This window comes from Strongylocentrotus purpuratus, unplaced genomic scaffold (assembly GCF_000002235.5).
Source record: "Strongylocentrotus purpuratus isolate Spur 01 unplaced genomic scaffold, Spur_5.0 spur5_scaffold_1, whole genome shotgun sequence".
Lineage (NCBI taxonomy): Eukaryota > Metazoa > Echinodermata > Echinoidea > Camarodonta > Strongylocentrotidae > Strongylocentrotus > Strongylocentrotus purpuratus.
Window position 1 is genome coordinate 52585932 of NW_022145594.1, and position 20432 is coordinate 52606363.

Genomic DNA, 20432 nt, shown 5'->3' on the forward strand with positions numbered 1-20432 from the left:
AAAGTTTTATGTGACTCTCAGTTTGGTTTTCGAAAGAATCATAGTACAAGTCATGCTTTATTATCTTTTAAAGACAAAATAGCCCACGCAATTAACAACGTTTCTCACACTATTGGGGTTTTTCTAGATTTTTCAAAAGCATCCGATACGATTAACCACGATATTTTAATTTACAAGATACGTCATTATGGAGTTCGCGGAGTGTTTATTATTATTTCCTTTTTATTTTTGATTCATTTAGACTGGTCACTATTACATGTATATCCGTCCTCCATTTATTACCACAAATACTTTACTGGGGCCTACAGCCTTACAAGCTTGCTTTCATGTAGGTCCCATCATATTTCTCTTAGTTAAATCACTTTCATATTGACCCTGCACTTATCTTTGTTATTATTATGTATTATTGGAAAAGAAAAAAAAAAATTGTACTTCATTTGAAACATATGTATGTTTATGAGACATATGAAAATAAATGAAATAAAAGTATTGCAGGGGAAGAATACGTACATTTACGACAACAAAAACCTGTCAAGGGATCAATTCCTCTTTGTCTTCTTCTATCTTCTTTCAGACTTCTTGGCAAGCATAGACAATGCGGTTTCTGATGACGACTTAGAGCACATTTGTTGGCACGTTCATAGCTGTATAGAGACAGTTCAACCCATAGTAGATTATTCATCCACTAGCTGTACCAAGCCTATAGATAATGACCACATCTCAGCACCATCTAGGTATGATGAAATTTGGGACGACCTCGAAATTATGAAGAGATGGAAAGCGATGTCAGCCATGACAACATACGGAGATAAAGATGAACATTGTGACGAGACAGTCACATTTCTTCCGAAGTCCGGGGAGACAGGCTTCAAAAGCAAACATACAGAATCAATGCCATCAAATCGGATGATACAACTGTGTCGTGCTTTAGAGAAAGCAGGAAGGACTACTGGAGATAGCGACGGCCAAGTGTATCGTCAACTCTCCAAGACATTTTATAAGAGTAAGATTTCAATTTTCAATTTCAATTTATTTTTTCCATCTTTAAAAAACGAACAAATATAACATAGTATTGACACATTGTATTAAAATAATAATATAAAAATAAACATGGAGGGATACCCTTAATGAGCAGGTTGCTTGTAGGCAGGGCCCAGATATACAATTTAAAATTTACAACTTTGTTAGAGAAATATTAAAACATTTGAGAGAATTATAAAACAGCAAAATTAAATATAAATCAGGAAATTGCGATCACCTAATAACGGCTACTATAAATAGACAGATACAGGTACACGTCCACACACAGACATACATACACCCTAGCATACATAAGATGATTTTGTTAAAAGATTGAGCCCCAGTTCGCCACTTATACATCCGTGGGCAAGGCAGTTTTATCTTCATTGTTCCCCTCCAACCAGCCATTAAACAAATATCCAATAGGAAAAGAATTTCATTGTATTTGGATTAGCATGTGTGCTCCTATAAAAAGGCGACAACATTATGCTTCTAAGTGAATTGAGAATGTGCACTGTAATGTGATGATAAAAGATAGATAATTCTCAGTTTCGTTTTTTCTGGGACGCACTGTATACTCAATATGCGATATATTAAATGCATCTTTTGATCAAATTTTAGTTCGAGGGAAGTACAAGAGCCAACTGACAGACAAGGTCTTGAAGGAGTTTGCTCTCAATATCACCAAACGACACTGCCAGAGACTCGGAAAAACCTTCAGACTCTCTGCAAGTGCCATAGCTAACAGGAATGAAGAAGACCTTGAGATGTTCAGGACGGACATCATGCTCAAGGCGTGGGTGCTGGATCAAAAGTGCAGTAACCACGAAATCAGGTGCAGATTGAGACAAGCGGCAGAACAGTGCAACCACTCGTATATCGCAGGTATACTCTCGTGGCTGTATCGTCAGATTGTGAAGGTGTTGTGGTATAGTAGTGGTTCATTCACTTGACTTTCAATTCAAGGGTTGTTGGTGTGAATCCACATACATTTATCACTCTTCACCCAGGTGTAAATAAGTACCTGGTACAACATTAAAGCTGATGTTGCTTCCCTTGGAAAACAAAATTATTATTATTATCAATATTTGTATGCCTCCGCTACAAAAATTATGTTTTCTGGTGCATGTCCGTCCATATGTACGTCTGTACGTCCCGTTCTCGTGATCGCGTTATCTCAAGAACCGATTGATGGATTACTGCCAAACTTGGGTCATGTATGTATCTTGCAGAGCTAATGAACTGATTAGATTTTGAGGTCAAAGGTCACAGGTCACAGGGCTTATTGTGTACGCAAAAATAGCTTGTGATCGCGTCTTCTCAAGAACCAATTTATGGATATATGGATGTTTGTATCTTGCAGAGCTGATGAACTGAGTGAATTTTGGGTCATGAGGTCAAAGGTCACAGGTTTCAGGTCACAGGGCTCATTAGGTATGCCAAAACAGCTCGTGATCATACTATCATTAGAACCGGTGCCCTAATTACCATCAAACTCAAGACATGTTTATGTATCTTGCAGAGCCAATGAAATTATTAGATTTTAGGGTCATGATGCTCATTATATGTATGAAAACATAGCTTGTGATCGCATTCTTATTAGAACCGACAGATGGATTACTATCAAACTCGGGACATAGTTATCTTGCAGAGCCATGAATATGAAAAAATAGCTTGTATTCACAATATTCTGAGAACCTGTTAATGGATTACAATCAAATTTATAATATTAAAAATTGCTTCCGTTTAAGATTTTAATCTATGTTCAATCCCCAATACGGAAGCAATTTTTTCTTTGATCACCTGTTCACGAGTGAATACCAATGTATTCTAGAGTTTTATCTTTTAAAAACAAAAATTGATTTGTCAGACTGTTCTCTTTCTATTTTCTCGTCAGTGATCACTCATTATAGAGAGAGCATATTTTTGTCGCTATCACTTATGATTGTGATGAACGCTTGGTTCAATAACCTTAATTCTTAGAATGATATTTCACTATTGTCAAAGGGCATACTCCATCTTGTGGGTGATGGAAGACTCGTGATTAAAAAGATTGTTTGTGTTTATCACTGAGATCAGTCCATTCTGTCTTTTCTGCTTGTTCTGCCTCATCTGATCGTCGTCAAGGTTATGTATTTTGTATTCAAAAACTTTAAAACTGTTGAAGTTTTTATCATTTCCCCTAGGCAACCCTCAGCTGCCTGACAAGAAATTGCACAAACCATATAGGAGGGAGAAGTCACATCTCCTTGCATATACGCACATTTCCAGCTATTATTCCTGTTAGACGTAACCGACATAGTTTCCACACAACGAGTCAACTTGTATCAAACAAGGTTTTACATATAGTAATACGAATAAGATAATGAATAGGTTCTCCAGGAAGAATGTACAACATTGACGATGATGATGGTGAATATGAGGCCTCCCTTGATAAACAAAATTATTACTATAAATTTTTTAACATTTTCCACAGACAATTTCATCAGCAAAGAACAGAGTGAAGTCATCACATCAACCACGAAGCTGCCAGCATGCCTGACGATTACAAATGAAGAACAGAATCCTGGAGCCATTAGATCAGAAAGTGGTGAGTCATTCTTCACTTACCAAATCCGCCACTGTAGCTCATTGCATTTTTTATTTTTGTTTATATTTATTTGAAAAATCTTCTTCCACATGGTACATTAATAATTTGTTTCAACTAAACATAGACATAATAATTGTTACAAATATGAAAAAAGAAAATAATTTGAAAAAATACATGTAAACAATATAATAAAATGAACAAGTTTGTATTCATGCCTGACCTTAAGTAAGATTAAAAGTTTTAAAAATGTTAGCGGTAATTCATATAAATTATTTTGTGTTGATAATATGCTTGTGTATTACATTGATTAAGGCTAATGATACATAGATGAATCTGATAGCAATAATTATAACGGAAATTACAATGTAACTTATTTTGGGGTACAGTTGGAATTGTCACAGACTTCTCCAATTGTTGCTATAATAAATATTACGTCCTGTAGAAATATCTTGTATCGACCACTTGCTTGGTTCAATAGCAATTTTAGATGTTTTTCATGACAAATTTACTACTTAAATATTTTGTTGATATGGAATAAAAAACTCTTTTTTTTTTAAAGTATGAAAAACTGTGGAACTTAGAAAATCACTACACCATTTGCAAATTTGGTGATCAGTTTGTGATGTCATTGCCTTACTATTTATCAATTGCTTCATATATTTTGATCCCATTAATTTCCCTTTTTATCCCTCAAAACTTGATTTCCCCATGCCTTTGCCTTTGCCTAGGTTACATGTATATGATATGTATCATATTGCATGCATGACATTTCACAAAATCTTTTCTGAACTTTGAAGAATTGATACTATTTTCTGAATATTGTATATTGATAATTATTGAATTTTATATAAATAGTTTATCAAAATTCACGTTTTTCATGATTTAACTGAAAAAATTACTCTTATATAGTGCATCCGCTCAAAAACATTTTACCGTACTATCAATATAACTTGGATGCTGGTGTGAGGAAATAAGATTTTTAGGGGGGAAATTGGAAATTTATATTATCAATATAAAGAAAACAATTAGTGGATAGTGAGGTAATGACGTCACAGACTCATAAGTAAGTTGCCAATTTGTCCGAGTAGTGATTTTAAAAGTTTTTCATGTCATTACTTGCCCTTTAAATATAATTTTCCTTACAGTCTCATCTATATCACGTGATGAACTTGATCGCATTGGTCGTTACGCTGGGTCATCAATTCTCCGTGCGTTCTGTAAAAAATACGGTTTGACAGTAGTCCCGGAACAACTTCTTGAAATAATCAATGTGCTGAAACCAGCGTTAGACTCCGAACTTGAAAGAATCATTAAGAGAGAAAAGAAGCGACCAAATACCCTAAGAAAAACTCTAAGACAGCTTCTGGAGAAAGAACACCCACACTATGGTAAGGCACGCTATTATGTCGGATGGCACCCTGTCTTTTAGACCTCCAAAAGGGTCTTTTTAAGGGCTAATTATGCCAATCTCTTCTAATACTTTAGTTTTAATCTATTTTAGAACAAGATATCATCGTCGTCATCTAGTGCCGTTCCTTCGGAATGGGTTGGCGGCTATGCACCTCCATCGCTTTCTGTCATGTACCCTTGCTCTTTAACCTCTCCGCAGTTAAGACCAGTCCATTTCTTGACATCATCAAACCAAGTGATTCGCTGTCTAGTCTAGGCCTACCCCTTTCTCGTTTACCCTCTACCATTCCAGTGGCGGATCCAGGAATTTCTTTCCGGGGGGGCACAAAATCACATGGGGTGAAATATATGAAAAACGATGGAGTGAGGCGTCAGCGGCGAGGGAACGGAGCGACCAAGCGGGGGTGGGTCTGGGAGGGGGTCAGCACCCCCTCCCCGAGTAGGAAGCATTTGCAATTTTAGAACCACATTAGGTGCATTTTCAGGCACTTCCTGGAGTAATATGACGTAAAATTGCTTTTTCCTACCCCCTCAAAGGGATCCAGGGGCAGATGACGGTATCTGGCTTTTTGCTAAGGGGGGGGGGGGGGGGGTGGGGTTGACCTAATGACGACACGGAGCATCGTCCACGAGCCGCAAAGTGGCGAGGCGATTTTGTTGTTGTTGCTATTTTGAACCCCCGTAAGTGATGTTTTCCTGGCATCTACTGACACAATGGAGACCATTAAAAGCAGTGCATGATAATTACGTCTTTTTAAATCAAGTAACAGTTTAAGGGGCGTCGACCCAAAGACGATGCAGAGCATTGTCCACGAGTCGCATAGCGGCGATGCGATTTTTTGGGGTGCTATTTTGAACCCTCGTAAGTGATGATTTCCTGGCATCTATACTAACACAATGGAGACCATAAAAAGCAGTGCATGATAACGTCTTTTTAAATCAAGTAACAGTTTAAGGGGGGTTCGACCCAATGACGATGCGGAGCATCGTCCACGAGCCGCAAGGTCTGAGCCGCGTAGCGGCAAGGCAATTATTATTATTGGGGGGGGGGGGGGCTATTTTGAACCCCGTAAGTGATGTTTTCCTGGCATCTACTTACACAATGGAGACCATAAACAGCATTTCATGATAACGTCTTTTTAAATCAAGTAACAGTTTGAGGGAGTTCGACCCAATGACGATACGGATACTGTGTGGGTCTGGACACATGATGGCGTTTTTCTATTCACATCACATTTTCACTTGGCAGCGCAAGGGGGGGGGGGGGGGTTAAACCCCCTAACCCCTTCTCCATCCCCCACAGATCCGCCACTGGGATCTTTTCGCCTTTCTTCTTTTTTCACCTTTTCTCTCCTCCCTCTTTCCCTTTCCCCTCCTTTTTCTCCTCTCCCCTTTTCTTTCCTCCCTCTTTTCTTCTTCTTTCTCTCTTCCCTTTTTTTCTTTTTCCTCTCCTTTTTCTTTCCCCCTCCTTTTTCTCCTTTTCTTTTTTTTTGGCCGGGGGGGGGGGGGGGGCACGTGCCCCCTGTGCGCTCTGGATCCGCCACTGCATTCCTTCCAGCAAGATCTTCTGCAATCCTCCTCTCATCACATGACCAACAGTTTTCTCTTCTGCACTGCGTTAATCAGTTTGTTTGCGCTGTTTGCACCAAGCTGATTTTTAGCATTCTGTGGAAACACCACATTTCAAAAGCTTCTAACTTTCGTTCTGCTTCTTTGCATAGAGTCCATGTTTCGACTCCGTACAATATAGAGTACTCGAGATGTAGCATTTACAGAATCTGCATCTCAGCTCAAAGTTTATTTTCCTACAAGATATGCTGGTATTCAATTAAAAGTCATCTGCTAGAATATAATTATTGGGCTTTTGATGTTGAGTATTGTAATATGTTGGTTCCCCCCGTCTGGAAATGGTATTTTTAGAAGTTCATGGAAATTTACGCTAATATTATCGTTTACCCTTATAGTAATACATTTTAGAACAAGAAATGGTGTAATAGAAAGAAGAAAAAAAAAGTGAGCACAATGTAGACAATCAGAAAGGACAATTATGTACAGTTACACTTGTCTCTACCATAGTCTTGGTCACGTACCTCTGTATGAAATAAAGTTTTTAATTGGAAGGGGTTGGGAAGTATAGGCAAGCAGATCATATTTCAAGTGATTACAACTTACTTGTTTTATATTATCTTTTCTAGCCTGCCTTCTTGCCAAGAAAAAACCATTCAAAATCTTCAATGTAGAGCTGATCGATTTAGCCTTTCGCCTCATCATGGCCGACGTGTACCCATTTGCCAAAGCTCTCAACATAAGCGATCAAGTCCTTAACCTTTTCAGAGGCGACCTCGGACCTCACAATCTGACACAGGGTACTGCTTATATCTTGAAGCAGGTGTCCATTGATAATCGAGTAAAAATGGTCATGCCCTTGAGACAGGCAGGGTATTCTGAAGAGGCAAGGTCACTATATTTTGGTAAGTGCTGAATCTTCTTTACCATGTTTACATCTTTACAAAGACACAGATGAAAACGAAATTTATTGTGAAGGGTGTTATATATATGTACATTATTTTGTATTTTATGGAGGTATTGTAGTCGAATGACTTAATCACAGGAAATGCTTTGCTTTTCTGGTTTAAACAAGAATCATGTTCCTGGGTAAATGTGCCGTCACGGCACGTGAGTCCATTTAGCAAGGCATTTTTATCTATATTGCTCCTCTTCACCCATGTGTTAAATGGGTACGGGGTAGGATGTAAGGCGTCAGTGTGGATGGATTAGCATGTGTGCAGGGATTTCTTATTTTATGGACTCATAAAATATCAAAATGGATGGTAACTATGAAATTTGAGAAATTTCGTATGAAATAAGCACATATTCATTAACTTGCAGGCATTTTAATGCTTTCTTCCTTCTGACCCCACGATCCCATTCAGTAGAATGAATTATATCCATAACAATGACGAAGTGGGTTAGGTCTGGGAGATCCTGTACAAAATGTTGCCTTTAAATGTGTTAAGTGTGTACAAAAGAATAGAGATACAATTGATAGCTCTATAGCTTCCATGCCTGTATGTGTGGTCCTTGTATTGATGCTTCATAACATAATCCAGGCAATTCTTTAGCCGACAAGAAAATGTGGGGTGAATTAAAATCATAGTCATTTTTCTTTACAAACTGGTATTCGTATATGTTACAGGATTTGAAATCAGCATTGGAGACGTGATAGAAGTTGAGAACAGAGTTGACACGGCACAACTGGCGAAACAACTGGGTATTTCTGATGACCTCCAATCGACTGAGCCAGACAACCAAGTGAAGGATGACACACTTCATCAGTCTGGACTTCTTAGATGGAGAGACACTGTACGCTCTTCAACCTTCAACCATCGCTTGGTATTGGCCGATGCGTTGTTCAGCATGGGAAAGGAGCAACTCGCACTAGACATGATTTCAGGTATCTTTACACCTTCATGAAGAACTTTCAAAAAAATGAAATTCTTAGTCTTTCTGTATTTTTCTTTTTCTTCCATTTTTTCCAGAGGACCAGTATAAATGACCCTGAAACTGGTGTGAAGACACATAGCAAAGTGGAAAAAATAAAAGATGTTTCTTTGAGATTTGTGATGGCAAAAGCAAAATTCCACTATTGCCCCCTTTTCCCAGGTAATAAATCAGAATTTCCCAAGAGTCTTTACAATTAATTCAAATACTTATGAAACAAATATATATTAAGTGGGATAGAATTATGAAAACTTACGGTAAGGCCTAAAAAAAAAGATGTTGTATTGCCCTTTGCGACCGACCCCAAAATCTGAAAATCTACGGTTAGCTTTAAAATAAAATAAAAAATGTCACTGTTTTTTTGTTTTGTTTGTTGTTATGAATACAAAAAAGTATGTATTTTGTTTGTTTAAATGGGATATAAATGCATAAAATCATCAAATTATTCCCAAATTCTCACCCATCTTCTGCCCTAATTTCTAGATCCTGCTAGCGTAAACATGCAAGTAGACCCCAGCCTCGTGTATGTGTGTATATACCATTCACTGCACCAGCTAGAAACCAGGGAGATTTGGGCGACGTTCCCAGTTTTGAATTTTGTGGGCAACTGTCGCTGTTTAGAGTTTTCTACGGAAAGGCTCACAAAACTTTATTCATGACACATTTTAAAGGCACTTAAAAAAAAACAGATTTCTGACCGACCAACCCATGTTTTGGCACCTAAAGGGCAATACAACATTTCTTTTTTTAGGCCTAATGAAGGCACATTTAAATATGGAAGAACAATTAAGCCACCCTGTATTCTCAAGATAGAAACATTTGTATCTGAATTGTTTTCATTGGTTGTCAGGAGTGTATAGAAATGGGGAGATGAACAAGCAATTAGTGGCAAAGGTACTTGGGGCTACCATTTCCGACAGACAGGTCCTTACGTATCATAAATTACTGCACCAAAAGGGATCAAAATGGAAGAGTCCTACAGAATGGAGCAACGGACATCTTGATGCTGGATTCTATGACCATGCGCATGAGTTTATGGCAGGTATAGTTAAATTTAAAGATTGTTTATCAGTTATAAAATCAGTACATTTGTAACATGAATCATATTTTACCTATCTTCTACAATCAGCTGTCTTCATCATTTCAGGGTCTCCTATTCTTATTGGCAGTATTAATGAGATGTAGAGAAACAATGTTAATTTGAAGGAAATTCAAAGTTTCTGTGATTCTTGATACATATGTATGCTATCCATATGAGCGAATGCCATATCTAACAAATGCTAGCTATCACCGTGCAATTTGCCAGCACCCACTTGGTAAAAAACTTATGTATTAACCCTTACTGTACTGTGGGGGGGGGGGGGGGGCCTGGGAGGCCCCCCCCCCCCCTCTTGACATTTTCGGAGATCGCGCCGCAACCGCTTGGAATTTTGAATTGTCGTTTCATGACTTTTTTCCCTCAAGTCTTGCGCACATTTTGATACCATTTTTTGCAAAATCGGATATACCTGTAAGGTGTTACATAACAATTAGTATGCGCATGTCATCAAAAAAGTGCTATAATTGCATATATTCATGTACAAGCAGAAATGTGAAGATATGAATTGATATCAAATTGCTTTTATATGTTTCTCAGAGTAACTTAATGTATTCCAGAACAAAAGAATACATTACAAATAAAACAATAAATAGTTGAAAATCGCATCCAATTTGCATAAATTATCATTATTAATTACATCAAATAACTATTTTGTGTTAGAAAAGAAGTTTCATATGAATAATGAGTTTCAACATTCAAAAAGTGGAGTCTGACAATTTTTGTAATGATTCTAGTTCCCTAAATATAATTCCAGATTTGATATTCATGAATGCGTAATTTGCGTATTCATAATTTATGCAAATTAACCTATGCATTTTCAAATATCATAAAAATAATGAAACCTCATGTATTTGAGATGAAGGAAACATTTATTCAATGCATTTTCAAGATTCTTCACAAGTCTACGGACAAATATGTAGAGTTTTCTGTAAAATGCATAAAATTAGCATTTTGCATAATTAATTAGGCTATAACGACAAAAATTTACATATTAGGAAAAAACTAATTATACCATCTTGTTCCTTTCGTAAATATCTACAAATATGCAAATTTTCGTGTTCATCGGACATTCGACGGCCGAGATCATAGGAGGGGGGGCCTCCCAGGCCCCCCCCCCCCCCCCCCCAGTCAGAGGGTGCTCAAAATAGCCCAGTACAGTAAGGGTTAAAGCATATAACTAAATCATTAAAATATTAGAGGATATGTTAAACCAGTCATATAGTTGCAATAGTAAAATATATTATTTTTTGCTTAGGTTAATTAATGCATGAATGTTTAAACACAAATCAATATTTACTGCACACTATGTTCTCTTGTTGGTGCGTAAGGTATATGAGGTGAATCATAATGCGGCTTAAGTTTTATTGATTAATACACCAGCTTCGCTCAACAATCTACAAATATAAAATAAAGTAATTATCACCAAATCCAGAATCTCATCTGCCAAAAAGAATGCTTTGAATGCGTAAAAAAAAATCCTATACTTGACATCAGAGAAATTAATGTCTGTCACTTTCAAAAAGATCCTTTGCAACAAAGTTCTTCCCCCAGTGATAAAATGTCACATTTATGCATTTTTATGCCTCCGTTACGAATTAGCCGGAGGCATTTTGTTTTCGGGTTGTCCGTCCGTCCGTACGTACGTCCCGTTCTCGTGATCGCGTTATCTTATGGATTCTGCCAAACTTTGGTCATGAATGTATCTTGCAGAGCCAATGAAATGATTAGATTTTGGGGTCACGAGGTCAAAGGTCAAAGGTCACAGGGCTCATTATGTATGCAAAAACAGCTCGTGATCGCATTATCATTAGAACTGTAGTATTTTCCTCATTTCATCCTTCTTTATTTCTCAATTTTATTTGTCATTTTGCAAACCCAATTTGGGAGGACATTGCCCTCCGACATTATGCCAGGCACTGCCACCCTATATGTGTCAACAAGTGTCAGCTTAATGGCGTAATGGCCGGACACTGCAGTTATCACCAGTGACTCATTCTCCCTTCCCAGAAATTGGTACAGAACTCTCTTTGTTTTATCCTGCCTTCCAAGAAGGATGAAAACAACTTCTTCTCTCTTACTTTCTTCACTACTAAACTTCTCAAAGTTCTTCATCGAAGTAACACGTCGATTTGAGAATGTCGCCTCTATCACAATTTGCTTCATGCATACACAAGGAGGAAATCCTTCTACAATTCTAACTCTCCTTCATTTCATTTGGAGAATTCTCTTCCGTGCCTATCACCTCTTGTATGGCACATCAACTCTTTATCCTGCCGTCTTCAAAGGACTGGCAGTCTTGCAGTGGAATGCTTAAATCAGGACCCGACATGGCTCCTGATTCTCCGCTGGGAGCTGCTAGCTTCTTCTTCACACACGAGCTCGATTCACTGTAGCTCGCCTGAACTTTCATCAATGAGTCCATCTCACTGCAACTATGATGATTTCACTTCAAAGTCCGGCTCATCGATCCAGCATTGAGCGACTCACGCTCTTCACGATCACCACTATACCGGCTTTGATGTCTACATTTCAACCTGTGCCTCCGACATCGAGCGACTCACGTACTGCCTCGTCGTCGAGCGCCACATTTCTTTCCTTCTCTTCTCACCCGAGCGCTACATTCATCATCATCACGAGCGTCGGCATCGACATCGCGTTCTTCTCGGCTCTTCAGCCACGTCAACGAAGTCGCGTTTCCATCATCAAGCCTCCGCACAATCATCGCGTGAGCCCCTTTCTTCGTTTCATCCGTCATCATCTTCATGGACTTTCGACGTCATTTCTACCATTGTCGTAAGCTCTATTTATTCATCGCATTTGATTTATTCATGTCCATCTCATACATGACCATTTAAACTCCGTGCAATATCCACGATACTTATTCATGTGATTCCCATTCTGAATCATTTATTTGCTTGCATGACTACACTTTGCAAGTGTTGTGTCTGCAAATCAGTACCCAATGAAATAACGAAAAGGGAATACTTTTTATCATGTATTTTATTGCCAGAGCAACCTTGTTTCCTCGTAGTTAAATTAAAAAGAGAGTTATGTTGTGTGATCAGTGAACACGCCTTTACAATTTCCATTCACAATTCATCTACACACTAATAATTCCACAGAACAGATTGATGGATTCCTGCCAAACTTTGATCATTTATGTAAGTCTTGCAGAGCCAATGAACTGAGTAGATTCTTGGATCATAAGGTCAAAGGTCAAAGGTCATGGGCTCATTATGTATGCAAAAATAGCTCGGGAATGCATTCTCATTAGAACTGACAGATGGATTACTATTTAACTCAGGACATCTTGCAGAGCCAATGAACTGACTAGATTTTAGGGTCATGAGGTCAAAGATCAAAGGGTCATTATGTATATGAGAAATTGCTTGTAATCACGATATTCTGAGAACCTGTTAATGGATTACAATTGAACTTGAATTTGAAAACTTCTTGTTTTGGTTTGTAAAATTGCTCTATGACGGAGGCATCATTTTCAACTGCGCGCAGTCGAAGTTCCATCTAGTTATTCTATGTATTTTATGTTTTGTCTTTATATTTTAGGGTTTTGCACATGTTATAGTACTCTTTGTTGTTAGCGCTGTTAAAAAGGTGTTTTGTTCTTTATTCTGGTTTTGTCTGTAACATCTGGTAGTGTCCGGTCATGAAACGGAAACAAGGAATGTGGCATCTGAGGAGCTGTGTCAAGAAGGCATCGCCATCAATGAGCCAGGTAAAGAACTCCACGCATTTTTTAATAGGGAAATACCTGAGATGAATCTGCGCATTTGAATGATTTTAAAAGAAATATGGTGTCTTATAAATGCAGTGAACCATCATCACCATCATCGTCATTATTCTCATCATTATCATCATCATCATCGTCTTCATTACAGCCACATAACATGGCAATAAACTCATGTGAACCCTCAGACGGACTTATACTGTTTGGATTAAATGTTCCAATGACCTTGAGCAGCAGGTGTATTGAATTAATGTTACTAATTGACCAACATGATTCTATTACCTATCAGGCTGATAAGGCGTATCAGTCTCCTCAAGACGTAATTTCTTGTATTCAACCGATATTGGAAATTTCCCTTCTATACTGCCACATAATTATTATGTAATATACTCTCTTGTTAAATCTTTGTTAGTACTACTATCTACACAGTGCAACAAACTTTTCTTCTCCCATCAATGATGGACGAACTATTTGTCATCACATGATTTACTTTTGACCAATCGTAGCTCAAGATTCTTTATATGTGTAATATAATAGCTTATAACATTTATTGAAAATTGTTATTGATATCATGTTTTATGCAACAACAGGGCCCTGAGCGTCTATGGATATGATTTAATACGGGAATGTTTGGCTAAAAAACTTGCTGATGAAACACTCTAACAGGAAATATATATGATATATATTATAAATGTTATAAAAGAGAATACGACAGGAGATATGCTGGTGCAGCGTTCCTCCTTTTAGTTAGCGAAGCCTCTGCATTGTAAACTCTGTCCTAACCTTCTTATTTTCATTATTATATTTGATCTAACTTCAGCAGTGATGCAAGAGAAGAGCAGAGATGGAGCTGCAGAATCAAAAGAGAAAACCACTGAAAACGTTGACACGAAGGAGCAAGGTAACTTTCTTTACGACATATATCCAATACATCATCAGTTATGATATAGGCCTACTAACCGCATGTCTACGGTTCATGCAATATGTTGCTATGAACCATGCAAATACACTTTTATTTGAATGTTCATGTTTTGGAAGAACATCATGGAGTGAATGAAATTATGTTGTTAAATTGTTGCTCTAATATTGCACTGCAGGGCCATATTCCATACAACTCGTTATCATATGTTACAATTACTGTAATTATAGCTACTGAAATTGTGACATTTGATTGACCAAGAGCAAAATTGTCATATAATAAGTTTTATGAAACAGGACCTTGTTCTGCAATGTATTAACTCTTGCACACTCCTGTAGAGAGAGAGAGAGGGAAAGAAAAAAAAGGGGGGGGGGATGGTAGGGAGCTATACTATCACTTATATGTTAAATATATTATTGACTCACCATTATTATACATGGTAGCGTAAATGCATATCTACATGTGGGTTTCAACCTGACTTCATAATCGCTGTGTTGATGTAACACATTCTTATTTTTTTCCGCAGGTAACGCACCCGACGGGTCGGACGAGTGTAAGCAAGATGAAAGTTCCAAACTCCTCATCCAGGCCCAAACATAGACCATTGGGGAGGCATTAGTCAGGACATGGAAGCAAAAGCGATGTCAAGATCCATGGCTTTATCTCTTTGTTGGTTTTCATTCGTTTCCAGGATATTTTCATCATTCTTCTGTAAAACCAGACCATACAAACAGTTTACTAGTCTAAACCGAAGCAAATTTCAACTTTTTATCTGTGAATAAGTCTTTCATTGCCAGAAATGTATTCCAAGCAATTTCTATTCTTTTTATTTCTGCTTCGCATCTGGCATCATCTGTGATATTTTGTCCCAAGTAGATGTAATTATAATGACCTGCTCAATGATATGTCCATCAAGTCCATGCAATTTCTTAGTTTACTGTAATATACCTATCATATTAGATTTATATTGTCATATTGACATTTTCACACATTAATTTAAATTGCCTAAGGTTGATATTTTGAAAGTTGTTGTGATCGTGTTGTACAGATTCTTAAAATTAAGAAATAAAAAATATATAATGAGAAATGCCATGGTATATTGCTTAACCCATTCTAGCCTGGGCTATTTTGAAACTGCATAGCCCGGCCGACCGCCGCAAAAACTTGCATGCATGTCAAGTGTATAGATTACTATGGTAACTTTTTTTATTTTTTAAATTCACTCATTTGCATATTTATGGTACTTTATGCAAATAAGGTAATAAAATTCACATTTTTACCCATAAATCATTTATTCTTAATATTTAAACATTAGTTTTCATTACATATATTCTTTAGACCATTTGGGATAATAATACAACAAGGGATATTGGAATAGCAAGGTTATTCCTTATGTTTTCTATTGATTTGATAATGTATTTTTCATTTTTTTTAATTGATTTATTTTATTGTTTTTGTTGTTTTATTTTAATTCTAACTATAATTCAACTATTTTGAACCCAAAAATAAACACCTTAACTAAAAAAAAAGACCAAATAACCAATGTTTTATCTCTTTTTTGGAAAAATGAGATTTCCATAACTTTTGTACACAAATCACTAAAATTAACGATTTTAGGGCTGACATGCAAAGACAAAAGGTCATGTGATTCTGCCGCAAAGGTAGGTCCAATTATTCAAAAAAAAAAAATTCAAAAGATGCACAAGACTTGAAAGAAAAAAGTCATAAAATTTCAGCTTAAGATTCTGTGGCGTTGAAAAATTAATTCGAAAAATGTAGAATGGGGGGCTTCAACCCCCCCCCCCCCCCCCCCCCCCCCAGGGCTAGATAGGGGGAAGATCTAAACTCCCTCAACTCATCTAAAATAAAGCAGCATTCTTTATAAACCAAATTTGTGTATGTCTGCCTGCGCATCACTGATCTCTGATGGCTTCGCTTTAATAATCGTTCCATAAACAAGACATTCACTCTCACAAGTTATAATCAGGCCCGAGCATGCCTAAGTGTTCTACTCCATTCGCACACATCCATACACAGTTACACGATCAGCTAGTAGTAAAACACTTAAGGGAACCAAAACCTTCATACTAAGTTACTTTTATTGTAAAGTTTAAAGGATTTGAATAAAATCAGTGAAAATTAGAACAAAATCGGGCAAGGAATAAGGAAGTTAGAGTTTTTTAAAATGACTAGTGACTAGAGGGCGATATTCAATTTGATGACATCATCTGTGGACAACTCTCCATGCCTTTTGTACATAAAATTTCACAATTCTTTCATTTTCTTTGTATTTATTTGTGTTCTTGATCAGACTTCATAACATGTGAAGTAGAATATCATTTTGCATTCTATACCTTGCTGTCAGGGGAGTAGATTATCTCAATCACAAGAAAGAAGGAAAAACATGAAATTTGATGTACAAAAGGCATGAAGAGTTGTCCACAGATGATGTCATCAAATTGAATATCGCCCTCTAGTGACTAGCAATTTCAAAAAGCTTTAACTTCCTTATTCCTTGCCCGATTTTGTTCAAATTTTCACTGATTTTATTCAAATATCTTAAACTTTACAATAAAAGTAACTTAGTATGAAGGTTTTGGTTCCCTTTAATGTCCCTTAAACCAGTAAACAGATAGGGGCTTTTCCCACTATTGCCCCCAAAACCTGGAAATCCTTACCTCCTGTACTTAAGAATTGCCATACTCTCACAGTTTTCAAGAAGTGTTTTAAAACACATCTTTTCTAATTTGTAATTAATGTCAGCTTCGTATGATATTGTTCTCATTTTTTGTATGTTTGTATTTCTTGTTTATGCGACTTGTATCTAATGAAAAGGGGCTTTATTATTGAAATATTAGTATTATTATATTCATTATATTGTACTATGCCCCCAGTCAGGTGGGGTTTAAAGCTGGCCTATGAAAGTTTAATACTTCATTAAAAAAAATTGTATTCTAGCTATGTCACATTCTTATATTTTCAATAGTTTGCTTATATATACTACAATCTGAAATATTGAAACTGATAACGTGTATGCTGGATGTAGACAAGAATTGTGTTGTGAATAAAATTAATTTTTTTTTTTTTATGGAAAATTTAATGGAAAGTTCAATATAATTTCATTATTTTATATGCCAAATACTACTATATATTTTCCAATAAATTCAAAAAAAGTGTGTGTTATCGTTCTCTTGAACAATACATTTATGTTAAAAAAAAAAAAAATTGTATCATTTGATAATATAGGTGGAAAGCATTTTGTCACTTCAAGTTTTTTTTTTTCTTCTCTGTACCACCATGTCCTGTATATATAATCAGTTATATTTTGTTGTTGATTCTATTGTTTATATTATGTATGTGTATATATATATATATTTTTGGCAAAGTCAAGAGCAATATTGAATAAAGATGATTTTATTAAAAGAAAAGAAGGAAAACAAAGATGAAAAAAATGTAAAAAAAAGGTTTGTTTTGATCCTGATACATATTTTTTTAATTGGTTACGTTTGGCAGTTTATTGAAGTTCCAAGTGACTTTTTTGCAAGCGATACTAAACTCTCTGCCCCAGTGGATTGCATAGTGCCATATGGTCAAGTTGCGCAGTTCGGGAAGCAGTGAGTTACGGTACTATGGTATTACAGCTGACCTGAGATAGCTCTAGAGGGAATTTGGCAGTAGTGCTTCTAGTACAATATGGCTTTATAATGTACTGTTATAAATACCCTTCGCTGAAGGGCTTTATTTGCCGGGTGTATTTATATCTTTTCAGGAAAATGGATAATTGAAGTATGCTTGAAAAAAAATGGAATTTTCTGACCATGCTCTCAAGTGATGAACGTTGTTGATTCTTATATAGACCTATTCTTAATAAAAAGGAGATTGAATTTTCATTGATATCAAGAAGCGATGTAGGTCTCTACTGGCCTAAGTGACATAAAACCTGTCAACTCTTTAAGCCTACCGGTACATGATTAATGTTTTGACGTGCCAAAGTAATAGAAATAAATTACATGTACATTTATTTATTATATTCATAGAGACATTGCCAAACATCAATTATTTTGCCTGTATTAATTAAGTCCATATTTTGGGTCTACATCTACATTCAATGGCGAGTATAGGAATTAACACCTGGGGCAAGCCGCCCCCCCCCCAAAAAAAAAGTGCCTCTTACATCCCCCCCCCCCCCATATTCACCGGCTGGATCCGCCACTGCCCCCCCCCCCCCCCTCTTGCCGCCGACTGGATCCGCCACTGCCCCCCCCCCCTCCCCTCTTGCCGCCGACTGGATCCGCCACTGCCCCCCCCCCCCTCTTGCCGCCGACTGGATCCGCCACTGCCCCCCCCCCCTCTTGCCCCCGACTGGATCCGCCACTGCCCCCCCCCCCCCCCTCTTGCCGCCGACTGGATCCGCCACTGCCCACCCCACCCCCCCCCCCCATCCCCGACCAAAAGAGTGGGGGAAAAGGAGGTAGAATAGTACTAGAACTGCTGATAAGTTCACTTGCCAAATGTACAACTTCATACAAGCGTACAGTAATGTAGTGGACCTTGCTAATGGAGTACTATAGCTCGCGAAATACGTGAATTGAATTTTGTTAGCACTTTTAAAAGTAAATACAAAAAGTATTTGATGGACTTATATTGATGTTTTCTAAAGACTTCAATGGTTGTTAAATTCATTATGATATTATTGTACATGCCATTATTTGTTTTACTTTTAATTACAGCTTATACGGCTGTTTATATTTGGTCAGCCGCATATAAGGACCACCTACATTCTGACTGCTACCAGCCTAGCTAAGCGATATGTTTTTAACGATTTGTATTCATGTTTTCAAAATTGATTCTGTGTTTTCCTGTAGTTATCTATAATTGTAATTGTGTGATACTTTTATATTGCTGCTTTTTTTTTTACCCTGCACGTTTTTTATTGCTTGGCAAAATAAATTGAATTGAATTGCAAAAATGAAAAATTTCCCCCTCTTTTTGGTTGTCATATAGTAATGTACCTTAGATTACCTTCAATTTACTTACAACCCTGTATCAAATTAGTACTGTATGTATCTTGTCCTAATGTATTAATTGTATTTTGTTCGTGTCTGGTGACAATCCGACCTTGAATAAACTTGAAACTTAGAATGTTGGAATATGTTGTAAGCGGACTGTTTTCCGAAATAGACTTGTGGGCCGATATATGGTGCACACCCCTCCCCTTTTCCCGGCGACGCTACTGAATCTTACTAAAAAACATCACATCAGACTCGGATTATATGTATATGCAGTTATATATTTCAAGGAATGACAGGCTTTAATATCATCCAAATGAATGCAAGCATGAAGTACTAAGTTGGATATGACGCCTTCAAAGTAACTTATAGGTTATAACAGAACACATCTAAGCCTTTAATTATCCCTTATATTATCCCCGTCAAATAGTATAAGTGAAACTGACGGTATTTTCAAACGTTTTTAGGACATTTTGGAATGTTTTCCATCAGCTTCAAGTTAGTCAAAACATTGGATACACAATGACATTAAAGTAGGAAACCATTACAAAAAAACACCTTCAAAAATGGAAATGCCTTTCAATCTCTATCCCGATTATCATGTCATGATGACCTGTGCTATATTTAAGTGAGTACTTCTATGAAACTTATCAATATCCTTATCTTAAAAGAGATATTTAAAGATAGAAATAAGTTGACCATCAGAACTAAAGTCTCTCATAAGTAGGACACTTAAGAGAGACGTTTGGGTTTTATGTCTAGACATAATTTTTTTATGAAATACCCCCTGCATGGAGGCATTGTTTGCGAGAGTGAGAGAATGAAAATAATGTATCAAAATAATATCATAGATGCATTGCATAAACTATGTTTTTTGCAGAAGCAAAGTCACACACACGCGCGCGCACACAAATGTTCGTTGATGTTTGGTATTTGTTAGCCTATGTGTGGCATGATTAATTTTGTTAGGGATGTTATTTGGATCTGCAAAAACTGATTTAATACCCAAATCCCAATTGTTTTATTTAAACATCACATAATAAGCAACTTTGGCGCAAGTCGAATTTTGCACTCTCGAAAACAATGCCTCCTGTTCATCCAAGCGTGAACACATACCACACAAAAATGATACTGAAATA

The 20432-nt window shown here is 36.9% G+C and overlaps 2 protein-coding genes across 2 annotated transcripts in view; both read left to right on the forward strand.

The window, feature by feature from the left end:
• The window catches only part of LOC105438580, a 43401-nt gene extending 34907 nt beyond the window's left edge, over positions 1 to 8494 (forward strand). Inside the window, exons 7-13 of the mRNA XM_030978938.1 lie at positions 575 to 1003; positions 1642 to 1905; positions 2431 to 2454; positions 3497 to 3610; positions 4756 to 4998; positions 7216 to 7491; positions 8217 to 8494. Of these exons, the coding sequence (XP_030834798.1) occupies positions 575 to 1003; positions 1642 to 1905; positions 2431 to 2454; positions 3497 to 3610; positions 4756 to 4998; positions 7216 to 7491; positions 8217 to 8494 (1628 nt within the window). The remainder of the gene's footprint in view (positions 1 to 574; positions 1004 to 1641; positions 1906 to 2430; positions 2455 to 3496; positions 3611 to 4755; positions 4999 to 7215; positions 7492 to 8216) is intronic.
• Positions 8495 to 9373: 879 nt separating this feature from the next.
• On the forward strand, positions 9374 to 15466 carry LOC115921221. The gene is made up of 4 exons (XM_030978472.1): positions 9374 to 9563; positions 13276 to 13353; positions 14186 to 14266; positions 14811 to 15466. Exons 1-4 carry the CDS (start codon positions 9392 to 9394, stop codon positions 14882 to 14884), a joined length of 405 nt encoding a protein of 134 aa, XP_030834332.1. The 5' UTR covers positions 9374 to 9391; the 3' UTR covers positions 14885 to 15466.
• Positions 15467 to 20432: the final 4966 nt, after the last annotated feature.